We start from the raw sequence: 20,109 nt of genomic DNA, 5'->3' as shown, positions 1-20,109 counted from the left end.
ATAATGTCTACCTTATAAAGGAATTGTGATGAATAAATAACATATGTCAAGTGCTTGCCCAGAGCAGGCACTCAGTAAATGTTCTCTCTCCACCTCCTATTCTCCTAGAACCTTAACCTGACATGAACCTCTGCTCTAGTAGGAATGACCCTTGAGATCAAAACCTCACATCTTGTAAAACTAATGAGCTCACTGATTTCCAAACTGATAACAACATTCCATGCCCACCCCAATCACAAAGCCAAGTCTGAGCACAAGGATAACTCTCTTCCCTGCTCACACCCACACTTACCCTTTCCCAAGTTTCCAAAGAGGTGTAGCAACTGGCCTGGAATCCAGCAGCCGTCTTTGCTGGGGACACCTGGTTTCTGCTTGGAGACCCGCAGCCACAAGACTACTCTTCTCCATTCACCCCAAGGCAGCCTGCTCTACTGTTAGACAGTCCTGGACATGAAAAAAGGCCCCCTTCCTGTCTTCCTGCAGCTCCACCTGCTGGCCAAGGTCTCCATCTCCAAAGAAACCCAGAACAAACCTACTGTATTTCTACTCCGGAGACATTCAGAGACTTACAGTCCTGTGGTTCCTCTAAGAACTAAGCAGAAGGGAAGTTTGCCCTGGCTCTGCTCTACTCCAGTGCCACGCAAATCACACCAGTGACCACAACCCTTCTTTGGACCCTTCCACTGCTACTAACCTGCCCTCTTTCCCCCATGTAACCCAGCATGGTGAACCCTGGACACTGTCTCCATCCTCACCGCAACCAACACTTCTCTGCTGTGCTCCCTTCCTGGGGGAATGGAAGCTGTTCTCATAGGCCCAAACACCTAATGCTGAAAGACTCCTTTTATTTTGCAGATAGAGAAATGGAGAATCAGTAAGAATTGACTTGCTAAACCCCTTCAGAGCTAGGAGCTGGGCAGGGGCTACTATGCAGATCTCTGTGATTCTGGCCAGTGCAACTTCCACTGCACTGCACGGGTCCACCTTGGGTCAGACACCTGCAGATTGTGCACATGCTGCCCAGCACTCCATCAGTGGTGCCGATGCTGCACGGCTGCTCTGGCCCAGAGATGTCAAGGAGGACCAGCACTCAGTGCCCTAGCTTATGCAGTACTGTCATTCTTCCCCCCTTGATACTGCTTTTTAAAATAACAGCTTTAATGAGATATAATTCATAAACCATAAAATTCATCCTTTTAAAAGTGTAGATCAGCAGTTTTTAGTATATTGAGTCCTGCAGTCATATAATTCCAGGATATTTTCATCATCCCAAAGAGAAACCTCATTACTCATTAGCAGTTGTTCCCCACTGCCTGTCCCCCAACCCCAGTCCTAGGCAACCATTAATCTACTTTCCATCTCCACAGATTTTCCTATCCTGGACATTTCATCTAAAGGAAATCATATCATATGTGGCTTTTTATGTCTGGCTTCTTTCACTGAGCATGTTTTCAAGGCTCATCTATGTTGTAGCATGTGACTACTTCATTACTTTTTATGGCCAGATAGTATTCAATTGTATGTATATACGATTTATTTATCCACTCATCAGCTGGTGAACATTGGGGTTCTTTGTACTTTGGAACTATTATGAATAGTACTGCTATGAACATCTCTATACAAGCTTTTGTGTAGATAAACGCTTTCAATTTTCTTGAGCATAATACCTGGGAGCAGAATTGTTGGGTCATATGGTAATCCCACATTTAGCTTTTTGAAGTTCTTCCAGGCTGTTTTCCAAAGTAGCTGCATCACTTTTCATTCCCATCAACAATCTGTTCCACTTACTCTACATTCTCACCAACATTTGATATTATCTCTCTTTTTTGTTTTAGCTATCCCAGTGGGTGTGAAATGGGCCTGTCATTTACTTGGGTCACTGCAACAATCTCTTGCTCAACAGTCCCCTTGCCTTCAGGCTTTCTCTTCCCACCCCTCTTCCCTAATGGGGTTGCCAGTGATCTTTCAAAAACTCAGTCTGATAGAAACCCTTCATGGCTCCCCCAACACTTCTTGGCCTGGTACGTAAGGTACTGACTGATATGGCCCCTGCCCAGCTCCTCAGTGTCATCTTCTAATTCTCGCTGTCCCCCCCACCCCACTGCACACTTCTATATTACATGCTTTTGCTCATGCTGTCTTCCCTGCCTGCAATGCCCTTCCCTCTACCTCTGCCTAGACACTGTTCAAGGCTGAATTCAATGTCACCTCTGTGAGGCCTCCTCTGACCCCCGCAAGCGGCAGAAGTTTTTGCCTAAAAGAAATTCACAGCTTTACGGAAGAAGACAGAAATGCAGACCACTGACCATATAATATGATAAATGCAATCCTTATTACAGGGCTGAATAAACCATTCCGGGAGCTCAGGAGAGACAGAGAGAGAGACCTCCTCTATTCTTGGATTGCTATGGAATAATGTTTGCTGGGTGTATGAATGACTGAACAAATAAAGAACTATTTTTAAACAGCAAACCTATGGAAGGGTCTGAAGGACGTTTAGCTCCAGCCCTGGGGAGAGGACAGAGAAACAAAATGACTCTTCCATATACTCCCTTGGGTCAAGGGCAGTGACAGAAAGGTCATTATGGCTGAAAACAGAAGGCCAGGGAATTTCTCAGGAGTGTGTCAGTGATAGAAAGGAGGAGGGGGCTACTTGGTCCTGTTCATCAGACAGCGGCACGGACAGTGACTGTGAGGCTGAGCAACTCCCCACACAGACCCAGTAGCCTCTCATGAGGAATTCATGAGTTACTCCAGGTGGTTCCCCTTCCCAGGGACTGTTGAGGAGAGTCAAAAACTTCCAGAGAGGGCGCCTGGGTGGCTCAGTTGGTTAAGCGACTGCCTTCGGCTCAGGTCATGATCCTGGAGTCCCGGGATCGAGTCCCGCATCGGGCTCCCTGCTCGGCAGGGAGTCTGCTTCTCCCTCTGACCCTCCTCCCTTTCATGCTCTCTGTCTCTCATTCTCTCTCTCAAATAAATAAATAAAATCTTTAAAAAAAAAAAAAAAAAAAAAACTTCCAGAGAGATAAATAGTATATTATTCTAATTATATGACGTACCTAGAAGAGTTAAATAGTCAAATAGAGACAGAAAGTAGAACAGCGGTTGTCAAGGGGTGGGAAGAGGGGGCAATGGGAGTTATTGTTTGATGTAGACAGAGTTTTAGGTTGACGAGATGAAAAAGTTTTGGAGAAAGAAGGTGGTAGTGTTTGTACAACAGTGTAAATGTACTTACTACCACAGAACTGTAACTTAAAAATGATTAAAATGGTTAATTTTGTTATGTAATATTTTACCATGATTAAAAAAGAAAAAAACTGCCAGAGGCACAGAAGAGTGTCACAGGCCTGGTGACACCCAGGCTCCTGGGCAGGACAGTTGAACGGTAATGGTGCTACAGGAAGTCACTAACCCCTTAGTGTTTAGGCTACTGGTTTGAGGAAAGTTTTTCATCACTCAAGGCCTGGTTCAAATGCAACCTCTCCTGCAAAGACTTTCTTGATTCAAATAATAGGTCATTTTGGCATTAATTGTAATTATTAGTATTTCCTACAATCTGAGTACTTAAATGGCTAGAGTCGTATCATATTCATTTCTGTGTCCTCATTCACTCATTCAACAAACATTGGATGCCAATTCGGTGCCAGGCTTTATGCTGGATATTGAGTATAAGAGAATAACTTTTCTCTTATGTTCTGAATGTTACAATAAGAACTCTGGCCCTTTCAAAAACATTGGAGAGAAAGCATTTGCCCTTCCTCCCACATTTAACTGGCTCCTCCTCACCAAAGGAGAGATTTATCTAACAGGTAAAATACTAGCCTACCATTTTCTATGCCATCAGGACAGGATCAAGGTATTAAAGGTCATGCTCCCACAAACTTAAACTCTTAAGATCGCAACCAGGTGGCAAAGTGTCCATAATGTAAACATAATTTCCCTGCCTATAGGCTCCTGGTCTGGCCTGGGGGAAAAGAGGGTGGTTTAAAAGTTCTCTTTGAAAAAAAAATTAAAAATAAAAAATGAATGAATGAATGAATGAATGAATTAAAATAAAATAAGCTCTTTTTGGATAGATATAAAGCAAGTATACGAAAATGTTAATGGTAGAATCTAGGTGGTGGGTATATGCTGTTTTAGTTAGACTTGGCCTCTCACTAAAATTCTTTCACCTTTGCTGTATATGAAAAACTCCAGACCAAAAAAAAACCCAGTATGACCTGAAGTCCCAGCTACATTCTCCTACAGCGTTTATCAGAAATAAAGCTGATGTTTTGGTTCTCATCTGATTCCTGATTTTTTTGAACCCACAAGGGGAACAAGACACAAAGATGAGTCATACACAGTTCCTACCTTTAAGGAGCTCACAGACTGGGGAAGACTGATATGAAAATGGGGACCTACACCAGAGAGAGCTAAGTGTAGAGAGCCTTGTGCATGGATGTGCTGGCGGAACAAGCTCGGCAACCACAGTGCCAGCAAAGGGCCACTCCTGGAGCATCCTCTATCTCCTTACATTTCCAACTTTCCCCATACTGTGCACAGGCCCAGTGGGGATCAATCCTTGAATATAATCTCCCACAATCAACAGCCATATCATGTATGTGCAGTAATCATCTGGACACCAAATAGAGTCTACTCAAATCAAGGCCCCCATCCCACCCCCAGGAAGTCTCTGCAAGTCCTCTCACTCATTTGCTGGCTCCCCCCACCTCCCTCCTCTTGTCCCATGAATGATTTGCCATCAGATCAGACCGAATCTGTCTCCCTTGGACAAGCTCCAAAGGGCAAGAAAAGAGAGTGCAAGTCTAACTAAAGCAGCATAAACATCTAGGGCTTCAGTCACCCTATGGTGACCAGCTCATAGTTGAAAGTAATATACAATAAGCTTCTTAAAAGAGAAGAAAGTCCTGGGGAATCAAGGGTGTCCCAGAGGCCAGGGACAGGGAATGAGTCCATACCAGAGAGAAAAATGGTGCTGCCATCAAGATAAATGCCATTTCTGTTACCCCCCCTGCCCTTGGGGAGGTAGGACAAGTCATGTGGTCTTTCCAGCCCAGCTCAAGCACCTCCTCCAGGAAACCTTCTCTGACAGCAACTCTTCACTAACCCTACACCAGCCTATTAGTTACACCCGGTACTCCCACAGTGCAGTGTGTCCCTTTAGCCTCAAACTCACCACACTGTGTTATCACCTCTTGTCTATATGGCAGCCCCCCACCAAATGCTCACTCCTCAAAGGCAGGCGCCTGACATATCTCCATGCCCCCACCACTCTTCATAGTATTTGATGGCTAGATAAACAATGATCTCCAAAAGTCCTCTAAGCTGTGAATCATAAAACCCTCTGAGGTAGACATCTATTGTTTTGGCTTACACGAAATTCACTCCTCCTTTTTCTGTGAACAGTTTTCTTTTGCGGAACATCCCTCTTTCGTGTTCAGTCTACATGAGTTATAGAGAGCTGACTATATGCCACAGCCTCCAGGAGAGGGCGCTGGCCCAAGCCAGGTCAACCAGAGCATCCTATGGGCCAGCCACAGTGACTGGCAGGTCACCCAAGCCAGGCTAATGAGACTCAGTTCTGGGGGCTGCTGGGAAAGAGAAAGTCTCCTGCTGCTGGAAAGGTGCTGCTGTTGGTCATTCTACCATCCCATGAGAACAAAGCTGAGAGAAATGCAGAACCAAGACATGGAGACAGAGTTCTGATGACATTGTCTGAGCCTCTGGGATCCACCTGGGCCTGAAGCCAGTGCTGACCTCTGGCCTTCTCAGTTATGAGCCATTTTGAGTTTCATTTCTGTCACTATAACTTTAAAAGTCCCAATTAATCCACCCTCCAATCCTGGAGGAAATACCAGGTTCTTAACAGGCAGCCACCCTTTCCTACTGTTGTTCTGGGAGAAGCAGGCTCCACTGACAGGGTCCCACTCAGCAAGGGCCTTACCTGCACCAAAAGGTTCTGCAGTCCAATGACCAGGGACAACACCTGTGATGTTCTCAGTGGAGCTAGGACAGTGTTCTCAGGGGCCGGTGGTGGCTGGGTCCCTGAGGGCACCAGGACCACAAGGGCAGAGGAAAAGCTTTGTTGCAGGGCTGTCCGCAGGAAGCATAAGATGGCAGCTGAAAGCAAGAAAACCTTTATACTCGGGGCGCCTGGGTCGCTCAGTCATTAAGCGTCTGCCTTCGGCTCAGGTCGTGATCCCAGGGTCCTGGGATCGAGCCCTGCATCAGGCTCCCTGCTCAGCAGGAAGTCTGCTTCTCCCTCTCCCACTCCCCCTGCTTGTGATCCCTCTCTCGCTGTGTCTCTCTCTGTCAAATAAATAAATAAAATCTTTAAAAAAAAAAAAAAGAAGAAAGAAAACCTTTATACTCAGTTCCTGCCTCCTTCCCCACCTCCCACCTAGCTCTGTCACAGGGGAAGACAGTGGAGATAATAATGGGGTGACCATAGGCTGATCTGGGGGGAGTGGTCCCATCTCACAGTCTAAGAGAAAAGCTCTTCTTTTCCTGCTAGAGGCCCTTGGGGCCATACCTGAGAGAAGCGCAGCATTTTTCTTTGGAAAGCTGAGGACCTTCAATACTTGGTCCAGTTCCACGGACAGTGTCTGGTGAACCTGGTAGGGCAGAGGTAAGGGGACAAGCTCCCACATTCTGGCAGCTTGAGCAGAAAACAACCTGTCCCAATATCTCCTATGTACCTGCACATACCCACTGCATCCAGGGGGACAGAGGAGACAGTCTTGGGAGCCCACCAGTCCTGGATTCAGGAAAGTGAGGCAAATCAACCTGTACATAGAAAACCCTTCTTCTCCCAAATTTCCCCCATCGTCAATGAACTCTTCCACCAGGGAGCCTCCCTGGCCTCATCTGTGATTCAGGCTCCACCTCAGCCCACCATCCAACTAACATAGATCTAGAGTCAGACAGCCCAGAATCAAAACCCTGGCTCTGCCACCAGCTAGCCGTGTGGCCAAGGGGAAATCACTGCCCCTCTCCCAGCCTGCCTTATTTTCTTCATGTATGAAATGGGAATAATGCCACCTGCTTTCACTCCCTCCAGAACTATTGTGAAGAACAGCTGAGGATCAGCACTGGGGAACATGCTCTTTAAAGTCAAAGCAACGTCCAAACTGAGGGGTTAGTTGGGAGTGGCGGGTTCAGAGCTGAGTCTGCTCTGCTCTCCTCATCCAGAACACATGCTGCTTCAAGGCAGGAATTACTTCTCTGCTTGGATCTATCACAATCTGACACAAAGCAGTTCCTCAAAAATACTTGTTGGCGAGTGGAATCAGCAGGTTCCAGGCAGAAGAACCAATTTGTACAAAGGTATTGAGATAACATACTAATGTAAGATGTTAACAGAGGAAACTGTGTGGGAGTTATTTGGGAACTCTGTGTTATCAGCTCAATTTTTCAGTACACCTAAAACTGTCTTAAAAATAAAGGCTACTGGGATACCTGGGTGCTTAGTCAAGTGGCTTCCTTCAGCTAAGGTCATGATCCCAGGGTTCTGAGATCGAGTCCCACATTGGACTCCTTGCTCAGTGGGGAGCCTGCTTCTCCCTCTGCTTGCTGCTCCCCCTGCTTGTGCGCTCTTGCCCTCTCTCTCTCTCTCTGACAAATAAATAAAATGTTAAAAAAATAAAATAGGGGTGCCCAGGTGGCTCAGATGGTTGAGGGCCTGCCTTCAGCTCAGGTCGTGATCTCCAGGTCCTGAGATTGAGCCCCACGTCAGGCTCCCAGCTCAGCAGGGAGTCTGCTTCTCCCTCTCCTTCTGCCTCTCCCCCTGCTGGTGCTCTCTCCCTCAAATGAATAAATAAAATCTTTTAAAATTTAACTAATTAATTAATTAAAATAAAGGCTATTAGGGGTGCCTGGATGACTCAGGTCATGATCCCAGGGTCCTGGGATCGAGCCCCACGTCGGGCTCCTTGCTGGGTGGGGAGCCTGCTTCTCCCTCTGCTTCTGCCGCTCCCCCTGCTTGTGCTTGCTCGTCCCTCTCTCTCTTTCTCTCTCCCTGTCAAATAAATAAATAAAATCTTTAAAAAAAATAAAGAATCAATCAATCAGTCAAACCATCAACAGTATGGAGATGTGAAAGAGCACAGCTGATCTGGAGAAGAGCTAACAGTTGGTGAGAGGACAGATAAGGAGGGTAGAATGGCAGAAAGGAAGGCTGCAGAAGGGCCAGGTCAGCAGGGTCTCCACAGCCATGTGGAGAGTGCAGACAGACTGGCTGCAGGCACAGGAGATATGGAGCAAGGGAAAGGCCAGGGACCAGGAAACTGAATAGGCCACTTTAGTGGTGAGGACGAACCATCAGGCAGTGGGGAAGACTTAGAGTGGAGGTGGTTAGTAGGTAATTGGCTGGGTGTGAGCTGAAAACCAGGGCAGAGCCAGGCACACGGTACAGGTTCCCACCCAGGCAGGTGACTGCAGGGGTACAGGTGGGCCCGACAACCTCACACAGAAAAGCAGAAAAGGTTCGTGTCCCAAATCGATGCTGTGGACAACAACCAGAGGACTTACTATAGTACAGATTTGCCACAGCCTGATGCCACCTCAGAGGCCAAACGTTTTTTGTTGTTGTTTTTTGTTTTTTTTGGAGGCCAAACTTTAAAAATGACCTCACTTCTATACAAATGGCACTTGAATGGCACAGGGCTGGGCACAGGGCAAAGACATCTCAAAGGCTAGAAGATGGTTTCTATCCACAAGGAGCAGACAGGCTTAGGAAGGAGACTGAATGTGGAGCAGCCCACAGAGGAGCTCACGCAGGGCACTATGATGACAAGGTCCCATACAAGGGGGTGGGGAGAGACTGAGAGGAAAGAGGTGCTCTGTGGATATGTTCACTGTTCCCCTGTTCCCTGCATCACCTTCCCCAAGAATCACAATGACAGCTTACACATGTCTGGCATTTCACGGTTTACCACCCAGCACTATAAGGTCATAGGCTGGCTTCTGCCTTCCTGTGCAATCTGACAGTTCACTCCCTACATTCTAGTCACACAGTACCTCACCAGTCTCCAAATGTGTACACCATGTCCTAAATTTGTGCAGTTTCATGTCTTTGTTCAAATTGTTCTCTTTACCTGGAATGCCTTTCCCTACTATCTTTGCCTGGTACAACCTTACTTACCTTTCGAGGCTTTGCTTAAAGACTACAATACAAGTTTCCCAAGTGTGGGGTACATGGGGTACATATTTAGTTCTTATTCCTCTGTGCCTAGAACACAGCCTGGCATGTAGGTTATCCATGTATGATAAATTAATATAAACCAACCTGACAACAACCCTGGATGTTTTCTTCCCCATTCTGTAGGCAAGGACACTGAAGCTCAGAGAATAAATACCTTGCCAAGGTTACTCAACTAATAAGCCACAGAGCTAGAACCAGAACTCAGGAACTTTGTCACTCCTCTGTGTGCCACCCCATGCCCCTAAGCCACAGGGGCTAGTGACTCACCTGCAGACTGCCATTGTGCTGCTTAGCAGAGAAGGAAGCTGTGAGCAGCCAGGCGGAGCAAAGGAGTGTGGTCCTGGGAGAGCCCACCTCGGTCCAGGTGAGTGCCAGAGTCTTCTCCAGAAGCTCAATCAGGGCCGTGCTGCTAAGGAGCACTGCAGCAGCTGGAGACGGTGTGGAGGGGCAAGGGCCATGAGTTCCACAGGAGCCCCTGCTCGGTGCCGCATCGTGGTTAGCACCTGACGGGGACTTCATGCACACATGGTGAATGAACAAAAGGATCAGCTTTAGGCTCTAAGGGTTCCAGCTTCATTCTAGAACCACAGGTTATCAGAACCAGAAAGGACCGTCTGGCCCATCAACATCCTCCCCATATATATTTTCATAAGTGGAAAAAACTAAGGGCAGCAATGGCCACAGACACTGCCCAGCACCCTTCCTATTCATTGTCTCAGCCGGGGCCCCAGCACCTCTTTTCTGACTGCTTGGTGTAGTCTGATGAAGGCTCCAATACAGGAAGTTGAAGGAGGGCTGCAGGATGTCCACGTCAGCAGGGCTGCATTTCCCACACAGCTTGCTCACTGCAGGAGAGTGCCCAGACACCCCATCATGTAGCACTCCATGGATTTCATGCACACCAGCCCTCATAATTCTCACAGATAATGGCCTTTAACTGGCTAATTTCGGATGTCAGTCTACCAGCCTTGGGGACCAGGCACAAACTAAGTGTCCCTGGTAATACAGCCAAGGAAGAGAAACACAGTAACAAGGAAGAGAAACCTGAAGGCAAGCAGCCCACAGCTTAGAACAGACTGCACTGCTTAGAACAGACTACACAAGTTTATGTGATCTAAAGGCATCCTATAACAGCATTCATACCAGCAAAGACTCCAGGTTGGAGAGTCTGCAGAGGTCATCTAGGCCAACCTGCCACCCCTAGCAGGAAAAGATCCAGCCTCTGAAATCTTCCAGCAATGGGGCACTCACCACCTTCCCAGGGGACTCCATCACCATCAGTGTGCAGTTCCCTGAATTTGCCATATTCTCTCTCACATCACTCTCATCTGGCTAACTCCTTAACTCCTATTCAGCAATCAAGATTCAGCTCAAAGTTCACCTCCTCCATGAAGCCCTCTGTGACCTCTTAAGGCAAGATTTGATGCCTCTTCATGCTCCCCCAGCCCTCATCAGAGTAGTTACTACTCTGTAGAGCAGACACCTATAGAACATATCCCTTTTCTCCTAGGATCCGGCACTCTGCTCCCCTGACCCACATCGCCTCAATATGAAACCTTCCTAAGTCTCCATTCACTGTTTTGGCGGCCACATCACACTTGAGTTCTAAGTGACCAGACAAGCAGCCCCCTCCTCACCCCTGTCCTCTACTCGCAATGTTCTCAAATAAAAGGGTTATATATAAATGTATATTACATTTCACATGTATGTTTCAGGTCACTATTATCCCCTTCAGAGGCCCTTTTGACAGCAGTTTGATTTTGTCACAGGCATTCTTCCCTCCCAGTTGAGTATTACTCTTGACAGACAGTCTGGGAGCACCAGCACCAGGCCATGCCTGAAGGCCCTTTTTAAGCGTGACACCTATCTCATGAGGAGGCCTGGGCGCCAGCCAGGTAAAGAACCATCCTCACCTGTGGCCAGAGCCCCCGACACTCCACAGGTACTGAAGACACACCATTTTTCCTATTGATTTCAGTATTTCCTCAATAAATCTTCCTAAGGATGCTGCCTATCAAGTGGCAACTGCATTAATCAGCAATGAAAGGTCCTAATGAGGTTTGGGTATGGGTGGAAGAGGCCTAGAGAACTGTGAAGTGGATTATCAGACCCTGAGTCAGTTGTGGAGTGAGGTGGAGCAAGAACTGAGCTTGTGCCAGGAAAAGGGAGTCTGCACAGAGAATTGCATTGGAGGTCTACTGTGTGCCAAGCATTGTGAGCATCTGGCACTAGTTACCCCTTACCTCAACCCTGAATCAGCTAAGTACTACTGTTTTACCTGTGAGGAACCTAAAGCTAAGTGACTGCCCAAGGTTGCATAACTAGTGACTGAGAACAAACCCAGGCATTCCTGACTCCAGAGCTGTGCCTGTCACACAGTGTCCTGTTTTTGTTTTTGTTTCATTTCCCAAACACTCTCACAGTACAACTAGAGAAAGATCTCAAAGCCATTGCTGTCCCATAGCAAGAAGCTCACAGGAACAGTGACCCACTAGCTTCTTCCAAAGGGCTGAATGATGGAATAAAGGAACATGACCAGCCCTGGGCCCTCAGGCACTGTCCCAAGCCCAAGCACCTTGGTGAAGAAGCTTCATGGCCATACTGTCCAGTTCTTGCTCTGACGTGTTCTTCAGCTGCACTAAAGAAAGGAGGCTCAGGAGCAATGGCAGGTTCCCCGAGGCTGTGAGGAACAAGGAGGGCTGGTCAGGAGACCTAATACTCACATCACCCCAAGGTCAGACAGACACCCTACCCCACTGTAAATGTTTGTTGGGATTCACTCCTACTTCCTGCCTTCTTCCTTGGGAACAGGAGCAACTGACATATTGAGTGCCAACTCTGGGCCGGGTTCCAGAAATTTAATATTTCACTTAATCCCCCTTGTGAAATAGGGATTATTTCCATTTTGCAGTTAAGAAAACAGGCTCAGAGAGGCTGAGTGACTTCTCCAAGCTCCCACAGCCAGTTAGTGGCAGGGCCAGGACTTGAACCTAAATCTGAGTTCAATGCCCACTTTTTCCAACTATGTTTCCACGAAATCTCATGGCTCTTATACATTATTATCCATTAGATACGACTTATCCTTCCCAGAAAAAGAAGGACTCAGCTCCTCCAGACACCCTTAAATCTACCTCCAAACTTCCATCCTCAGTCAGGACTGGATCAAGTGAACCATAGCTCTCCTCCTACTTCCTCTTAATTGCTTGGAAATTTTAAAATTTAACTTTTTAAAAATAGGAAAAGATAAGCCAAATGCCAACCTTTTCAGTGTCTTTAAACTGTACCAAACATCAAACTTCCTTGACTCCAGGGAGTCCCATTCCAGATTTGGAAACTATCCTTCTGGATCTCACTGGCAGCTTCTAACACATTTCAGATCCACCCCCTTCCCAGCCCCTGCGGGCTGCTGCTGCCTTCCTGGCCTCCCCTGTTATTTCCCGCTTTCTTCTCCCCAACTGGGGGCTACCATTCTTGTGACAAACAGCTCTGAGCACACGCCATGCAGGGTGGGGACATGCATGCATAGCCTGAACACACCCACCTATGCTAAACACACAGAAACATTAAACATAAACACATGCACTCCACACACACACACACACATGTATCAAACATGTTGAGTGCTCATTCTCTGATGAGAGCAAGGAGGTAAAGTTTAGCCTGATGCCACACTGGCCTGATTTTTATTTTGCAGAGAAAACTCTGATTCTTTCTCCTGGAGCAGACCTCATCAGGGCAGAGATGCCCACTCCTGAGTTTCAGGTAAAAACATGCCCCCGACAGCTCCAGACTGACCTCCTGAAGGAGAGGCCCCATGTTCCACCAATAGATGCTGTAGGATCAGCAGGAAGTGGCCTCGGATGAGACCACCCACTTCGACATCCTCATTCTTCCTCAAAAAGGTCCTTAGGACAATTAGTACTTTGCGGGCTGTGTCCACTGGGCTGGAATAGATGAGATCCTGAGCAGGAGAAAAGGAAGCCAGAGCTCAGAGGACATCATGGTTGGGGACACGTAGACAGTGAAAAAGAGAGGGACTGGGGAAGGACCCAGGATGATGGTGTCATAAAACCTGGGGAAGGGAGTGCTCCCTTACTTGGCACCTATTACGTACTAGTCTGTTGAACAGGTCCATCCTAAATAGGAAGAAACAGAGACTCAGAGAGATTATGTGGTATGCCAAAGGTCACCCATGCCAGTAAGTGGCACAGATAAGATGTGAATCTCCTACCTCCAAGCCCAAAGCTCTTTCTACTTTCCAGGATGCCTCTCTCTGACAAATATAAGTTTTAGGGTCAAGAAGAGGTTATTTCAGGACAGGGGACCTGAATGTGCCTTAAGGGAGGAAAATAGAGGGGGATGGAGATGTCACAGGGCAGGAAGAGGATGGGTTAGGACAGATTCGGGGCACAGAAAGGGAAGCAAGGACCAGGTCAGGCCCCTTCTCTTCCATAGCATCTGGCTATTTCTGCCCCAAGCTGTAAAGGCCTTGGGTTCAGAAGGTAGGAAAGGACACTGCTTTTTATTTGCTTTCAGATTAATTTTAATGAGTATATGTTAAAGGCAAAGCCAGTCAGAAGCCACACCAGAGACTATCCTACTGATAGCTCCTGGCACCTACCGGCTCAAACAAGCCAATTCCTTTGGACAGGCTAACATGCTTGGTGCTACGAATCCAAGGTCACTCACAGACTCCCTCTCCAGGGAGGACAGCTGACACACAAAGAGACATGGCTACAGGGCACCCAGCCAGACAACTCCAGATGTGCTGATCACTGGGTGACACGGGGGCATCTGGGCTTGGCTCTTCACAAACGTCCACGGCGGCCAGAGAAACAACTATAAATCAATAGCAGTTGCTCAATTAGGGACTAATAATGTCAGGTACTGGGATGTGTTCCAACTGTAGCCGTATGTTTGTTGATATATTATCTGTATCTTCATAACTCTTCTAGGTAGGGGTTACCCTGATTTCTCAAATGAGGAAACAGGCAGATTAAGACAGCAGTGGCACTGTAAATTCTACTATACTAGGAGTTAATGAAAAACAAGGATGAGGTTTGTCTTTGTCACCTTAGAGGGACTCAGAAAACATCTCTGGAAGGAGATGATCACAGAATAGGAGGATTAGAGAGACTCTCAGTCCATGTACATCAACCCTTTTACTTTACAGGGTATGAGGCTAAAGCCCAGAGTGGCTATGATTTGCCCAAAGTCACAGGGCCCAAAGCCAAAACAATTTCCTGATCCTGCTCCTTCACCAGCACTTGGCTGCCTAACCAGAGAGCTGGTCCTTCAGAACCCTGAGTTAAATTTTAACAGCCCAAAAGGAAGAGGGCTACTCAGCCTTTAGTGACTATGGTGAATGCCAGGACACCCCACTGCGTGGGTCAGTGGGGAAGGCTCTGGATGGAACAAGGCCCACTCTGAAGTCTCTCCTGCCCAGAGCTGTCCAGAATTTTATGCGGTTGGATCAAGTAGGGTGATGTGGCTAAGGAGGGAACAAACAGAGCTTCTGGGACATCACTGTTTTTCACATTTAAACAACCTACATGAAAGACCACCCATTGATAAGAGTGGCAATTAAAAGCTTTGTTTTCAGCTGTTAATTACCCATACCAAAAACAGAAATTGGTACCAACACCTATTTTTAGACTCTTTTCCCCTCCTGTGGCTAGAAGCTGGGGAGAAATGTCAAGAATTATATATATAAACAGACAGCAAAGTTGTTCCTTGCTATTCTTTTTCACCACCGATGTTTCCAGGATCTAATTTAGTGAAAAGCTCATTAACTTTTAGGCTCCAGTCATAGTCATGCCCCTTATTAGTTATATGACCTTGAGCAATTCAATAAGCTGCTCTGAGATTACCATTCTCTCTCTGATTCAGAGTCCGTCAATGATCAGTGAATGATAGCCTACTGTGTACAGGACAGCAAGAGTGTCCCTACATATTCTTTCCACATATTATTCCCATATATTTATCTACAGGTTATCTCCACTTTATACACAAGGAAAATGAAGCTCAGAAAAGTCTTCACTTGGGGCGCCTGGGTGGCTCAGTTGTTAAGCGCCTGCCTTCGGCTCAGGTCATGGTCCCAGGGTCCTGGGATCGAGCCCTGCATCGGGCTCCCTGCTCAGCAGGAAGCCTGCTTCTCCCTCTGCCACTCCTCCTGCTTGTGTTCCCTCTCTCGCTGTGTCTCTCTCTGTCAAATAAATAAATAAAATCTTAAAAAAAAAAAAAAAGTCTTCATCTTCCTGGGTCTCTATGTAGCTTCCAGCCCTCAGGATAGAGCCTTCCTGTTGAACTCTAGGCCAGCAAAACACAAGGCTCCTTCCTCTCTGCCCAGGAAGGAAGGGTCGTGAGGGTGGTTCACATTCAAGGACAGAAACTGGGTCACCACAACAAAGGGTGGGGTACCTGCTCCAGCTTGCCGGAGACAAGGGTCTCACTAAGGATGTGCTCTCTTGAGATTCATGTTTCTCTTGTTTCCTTTAAGTACTTACATTCCTTGAAGCTAGTGGCCTAGGATAGTCTTCATCTAGGGAGGGATCTCCACCCTAGAAAGACCCAGACTAAGAAAGAAAACTTGGGGGAGGAAGATAATGAGCTCCATTTTAGACAGAAATGTCAAACAGATGGTTAGCTATATGGGTCTGGAGCTCAGGAGAAAGGTCACAGATGGAGACAGAGTTGAGTCGTCAGCATACAGCAGGAGGCAACCAAATCCATGAGAATTATTGACATGGCCCAGAAAGAAGACACTGAGTAAAAAGAGAGCTTAGGACAAAACTTTGAGGAACATCAAGTTTCAAGCACTAGCCAGAAAGAAAACTATAAAAGAGACTGGGAGAAGTGCCAAAAGAGGTAAGAGAAAAATTAAGAGAGCTGGTATTGACAAAACCAAGAATGTGTCAATAAAAAGTGGACAATGATCAAATAATAACAGGTCATGTAAGATGAGAACCAAAAAATCCACTGCAATTAGTCACAAGAACATTGCTGTTGATCCTGGTAAGAATGGTTTCAAGTAGCAATGGAGGCAAAAGCCCATGGGTGGAGCAATAAGTAAGAGATGACAATTTTGAGACTTCTAGGAGTTTGGCTGTAAAGGGAAGGACATGAACATGGAAAGGGTTAGGAAGGCAGGGACCAGTGAGAGTCTGGGTCCCAGTAGAAGACAACCAGAGCAACCAGAAGTAAGTCTATAGGGGCTTAGACTCTCCTACCACTCCCATAGCCCAGTGTCATGATCTGAGATTTTTTTTCTAGCCTCACTATTCTTTGATCCTCTCCTTCCAGGGATGCTTTAGAAGTCTCTACAAGGTGATGGGGCGCCTGGGTGGCTCAGTCGTTAAGCATCTGCCTTCGGCTCAGGTCATAATCCCGGGGTCCTGGGATCGAGCCCCGCGTCGGGCTCCCCGCTCGGCGGGGAGCCTGCTTCTCCCTCTCCCACTCCCCCTGCTTGTGTTCCCTCTCTCGCTGTGTCTCTCTCTGTGTCAAATAAATAAATAAAATCTTTAAAAAAAAAAAAAAAATAGAAGTCTCTACAAGGTGACATATGAAACAAGCATCTGTGATTCCCTCAAGGGCAGGGACCAACCATATCTGAATTATCTTTGTATCCCCAATGCCTAGTGCCTAGTAAGTACCAAATAAATGTATGAGAAAGGAAAAAGTGAACAACTAAAATCAAGGCCTCTAAAAACCTGCTCCTCCTTATCCTTCTCCAACCCCAACTCCTGTGACATACCCTCCATGCTCCAAAACCTCACCAGACCACTCACTGTCCCTGAATTACAGTAAGCGCTTGCATGCTGCTGTGCTGTCCTGGCAGGATCCTCCCCCAACACTTCCACTTGTCAAATCCTTTGCAATATATGACATATATGACACCTTTCTGCCCTCCCTGCCACCCAAGCACTCTGCCTGACCTTTACTGCCACACTGTTAAGACAGGTATTAGTGGTTTGTTGTGTCTGATTCTCTCCCTGGCCCGTGCAGCAGGCTCTAGGTCCAGTTCCTCCCTATAGCCCCGCTGCTCAAATAAACAGCTCTCCTGTTTGATGCAACACTGGATCAGGGTTGTTTTCTCTCTTGTTCTGAGAGTTAGCTCAGTTTATTGGGAAGAACATTACACAGGGAGTCAAAATCTGGGTTTTAATCTCAACTTTTGTGACTTATGGAAAAATCTCCCTAAACCTATCTCTTCGTTTGTTTAAAAAGAAAAAAAAATGCCGTAAATATCTCTATCAGAAGGTCTGCTTTTTTTGAGAGAGACTTCTGTCCAGAACCCTAATTCAACAGGTCAGCAACCTACTCTGTGTGAGAAACTAACCCTGAATGCTTCATCTAGCAAAGAAAATCCAGTTATCTTCGCTCTGTCCATTGCTACTCTCCCTGGCACCCATCTTGCCTTCCTCCTCTATGAACTGATGTTTTACTTTTAACCCATTCCTTCTCCTTTCTTCCTCCTTCAAGGAAGAATTTGAGCCAAAGCATGAATGCAGCCCCTATCAAGCCAACACGTGTGACCTCCCAAGATAAGAGATCGCAGGGATGGAAGGTGAAGATTAAAGTCTGAGGGGGGAGCGTGTGCATGTGTGTGTGAATATGGACAGAAGTATGTCCTTAAGGAAGTGAGGTATACAACATGAAGGTGTTATTTCTACAACAATCACTCTAATAAAGTCAGTCCAATAAAAAAAAACACTCAATAAATCATGTTTGCTGATGATTAAGAACATCAAAGGAATCCCCACTCTTCCCTAATGGGTTATGTCATTGAAAACAGTGGTTTTAAACTAAATGTCTCCTATGCTGAAGTCAGTTTGGCACCTACCACTAGTAATCACTCACTAAATACAAGGTGTCAAATGGTACAAATGATTTTCTTTTTTAAATAAATAACAACTTACAGCAGTTACCTCTACAATAAAATAATGTCACTCATTATTTTGCAACATGCTTTCTTGAGTGGATGAAGAAAAGATGAAGCTAAAGCTAGTGTATTAGAAACTGCAGATGACAGGCAGCTAGCTGGCTTCTCTGATATACCTGATAGGAATTACAGGAAATGTCTTAATACATAAAAAAAAAAAAAAAAAAGCACTGGAATTTCTGACAATTCTGGGTTTGCCCAAGTGAGTGTGTTGCACATGTAACATTATCCTGTGAGTCATGGCAAAAAAAATGCCCTGTCCCTCTACAATCAGCCATCTCCATTAACATGCCCCAAGGGTCTCCTCTGACATTAAACCCTTGTTAGTATAATCTGTTTGAGAGAAGACAGGGAGGTGAGAGGGAATGGTGACTGGGGTCAGCATTTCATAGTTCTATCCCCTGAGGAGTACAGACGGACAGATCTCTCAGTTAGCAAACCTCCATTAGACTTAGAAAAGAGTATGGATTCATAGAAACCAGGCACCTGCTAGCCAAAGGACCTCCCATTCACATGGAAACAGCAATAAATCCAGAGGCAGGCAGAAGCAACTGCAGTTGCCTCCTGACCTCAGTAAACCAACTCCCAGGGAGAGAGAACCCACCATCTCTGAATGTAGAAATGAGTAAGTGGTCTACCTACTAGCAAAATGAACAGGATGCTGGGGCTGCTTCTGAGCGTGTGGAACAGGGCTGTTAAGCTAGTAGGAAGAGGGGACTGCCCAGCAGTGGGGACATCATCCAGCTCCTCATAGCTGCTCTCTTCCCAGGAGAACCAAAGTTCCAGGACACGGTGCCCAAACCTATTCATCAGCTCTGGATACAACAGGAAGAACCTGAGCAGGAGGGGATGGTGGATGTAAACCAGGTGCAGGTCGGGGATGTCCTCTAAAAATTTTCTGATGGCACTGACCACAGCCTGGAGACAAAGAAAGAAAAGGAAGGGACTAAATAAATCTTGCAGAGGACCCAAAACAGCCCAACAAACATAGCCAAGACATAACTGGGAAAAATGTACTTGGCATCTCAGTGCTCCAGGACATCTTCACTAGCTCATCCCAGTGCCCTCCGGTGAGAAGAAAACTCACTGTGCTTATCTTACAACAGTGGTTCTCAAATTAGAGTGATTTTGTTCCCCCAGAAGATTTTTTGAAATGTCTATAGACATTTTTTATTTTCTTGATTTAGGGAGTGCTACTGGCATCTAGTGGGAGAGAGCAGGGATGCCGCTAAATATCCCACAATGCACAGGACAGCCTCCCACAGAAAAGAATTATGTTGTGCAAAATGTTAATAGCGCCAAGGCTGAGAAACCCAGCTCTATAATGATACTTTCTATGGTGTGTTGTAATGATCAGTGTAGGTGTCTACCTCCCACACTAGACTTGAGCTGCTTGAGGGAACAGACTGATGCAGATTCATCTGTGCACCTGGCATAGGACCTGGCACAGAGGGGGCAAAGGGCATGTGTATTGAATCATTTATTAACCCTCAAAAACCTATCTCTTCCCATTGCACATATAGCAAAATTTAATCCTTAATATGCTATTCTAAGAGTTTTATGGTTCATAGTTTGGGCTGTTTCATTTAGGTCTTTGATCCATTTTGAATTAATTTTGTGTATACTATAAGGGTCCAACTTCATGCTTTTGCATGTGGACATCCAGTTGTTCTAGCACTATTTGTTAAAAAGACTATTTTTTCTCCCACTAAATTGTCTTGGCATCCTTATAAAAAATATGTGGGTTTATTTTTGGACTGTCAATTCTATTCCGTTGATCTAGATGACTATCCTTATGTCAGAAACTCAGTCTTGATTATTCCAGTTTTTTTTAAAAGGACTATAAAACTGGGGCGCCTGGGTGGCTCAGTCTTTAAGCGTCTGCCTTCGGCTCAGGTCATGGTCCCAGGGTCCCGGGATTGAGCCCCGCATCGGGCTCCCTGCTCAGCGGGAAGCCTGCTTC

General features: G+C 46.3%; 1 protein-coding gene across 1 annotated transcript in view; it reads right to left on the bottom strand.

The window, feature by feature from the left end:
• The window catches only part of MEI1 (meiotic double-stranded break formation protein 1), a 69,972-nt gene that overhangs the window by 7,734 nt on the left and 42,129 nt on the right, over window positions 1-20,109 (bottom strand). Inside the window, exons 20-26 of the mRNA XM_032416801.1 lie at window positions 18,789-19,064; window positions 13,001-13,166; window positions 11,781-11,885; window positions 9,940-10,050; window positions 9,473-9,633; window positions 6,536-6,617; window positions 5,948-6,123 (exon numbers count right to left, since the gene is read on the bottom strand). Coding sequence (XP_032272692.1) covers window positions 5,948-6,123; window positions 6,536-6,617; window positions 9,473-9,633; window positions 9,940-10,050; window positions 11,781-11,885; window positions 13,001-13,166; window positions 18,789-19,064 — 1,077 coding nt within the window. The remainder of the gene's footprint in view (window positions 1-5,947; window positions 6,124-6,535; window positions 6,618-9,472; window positions 9,634-9,939; window positions 10,051-11,780; window positions 11,886-13,000; window positions 13,167-18,788; window positions 19,065-20,109) is intronic.

Source organism: Phoca vitulina, unplaced genomic scaffold, assembly GCF_004348235.1.
Source record: "Phoca vitulina isolate PV1807 unplaced genomic scaffold, GSC_HSeal_1.0 scaffold19, whole genome shotgun sequence".
Taxonomy (NCBI): domain Eukaryota; kingdom Metazoa; phylum Chordata; class Mammalia; order Carnivora; family Phocidae; genus Phoca; species Phoca vitulina.
This window is presented reverse-complemented; position numbering and strand designations above follow the sequence as displayed.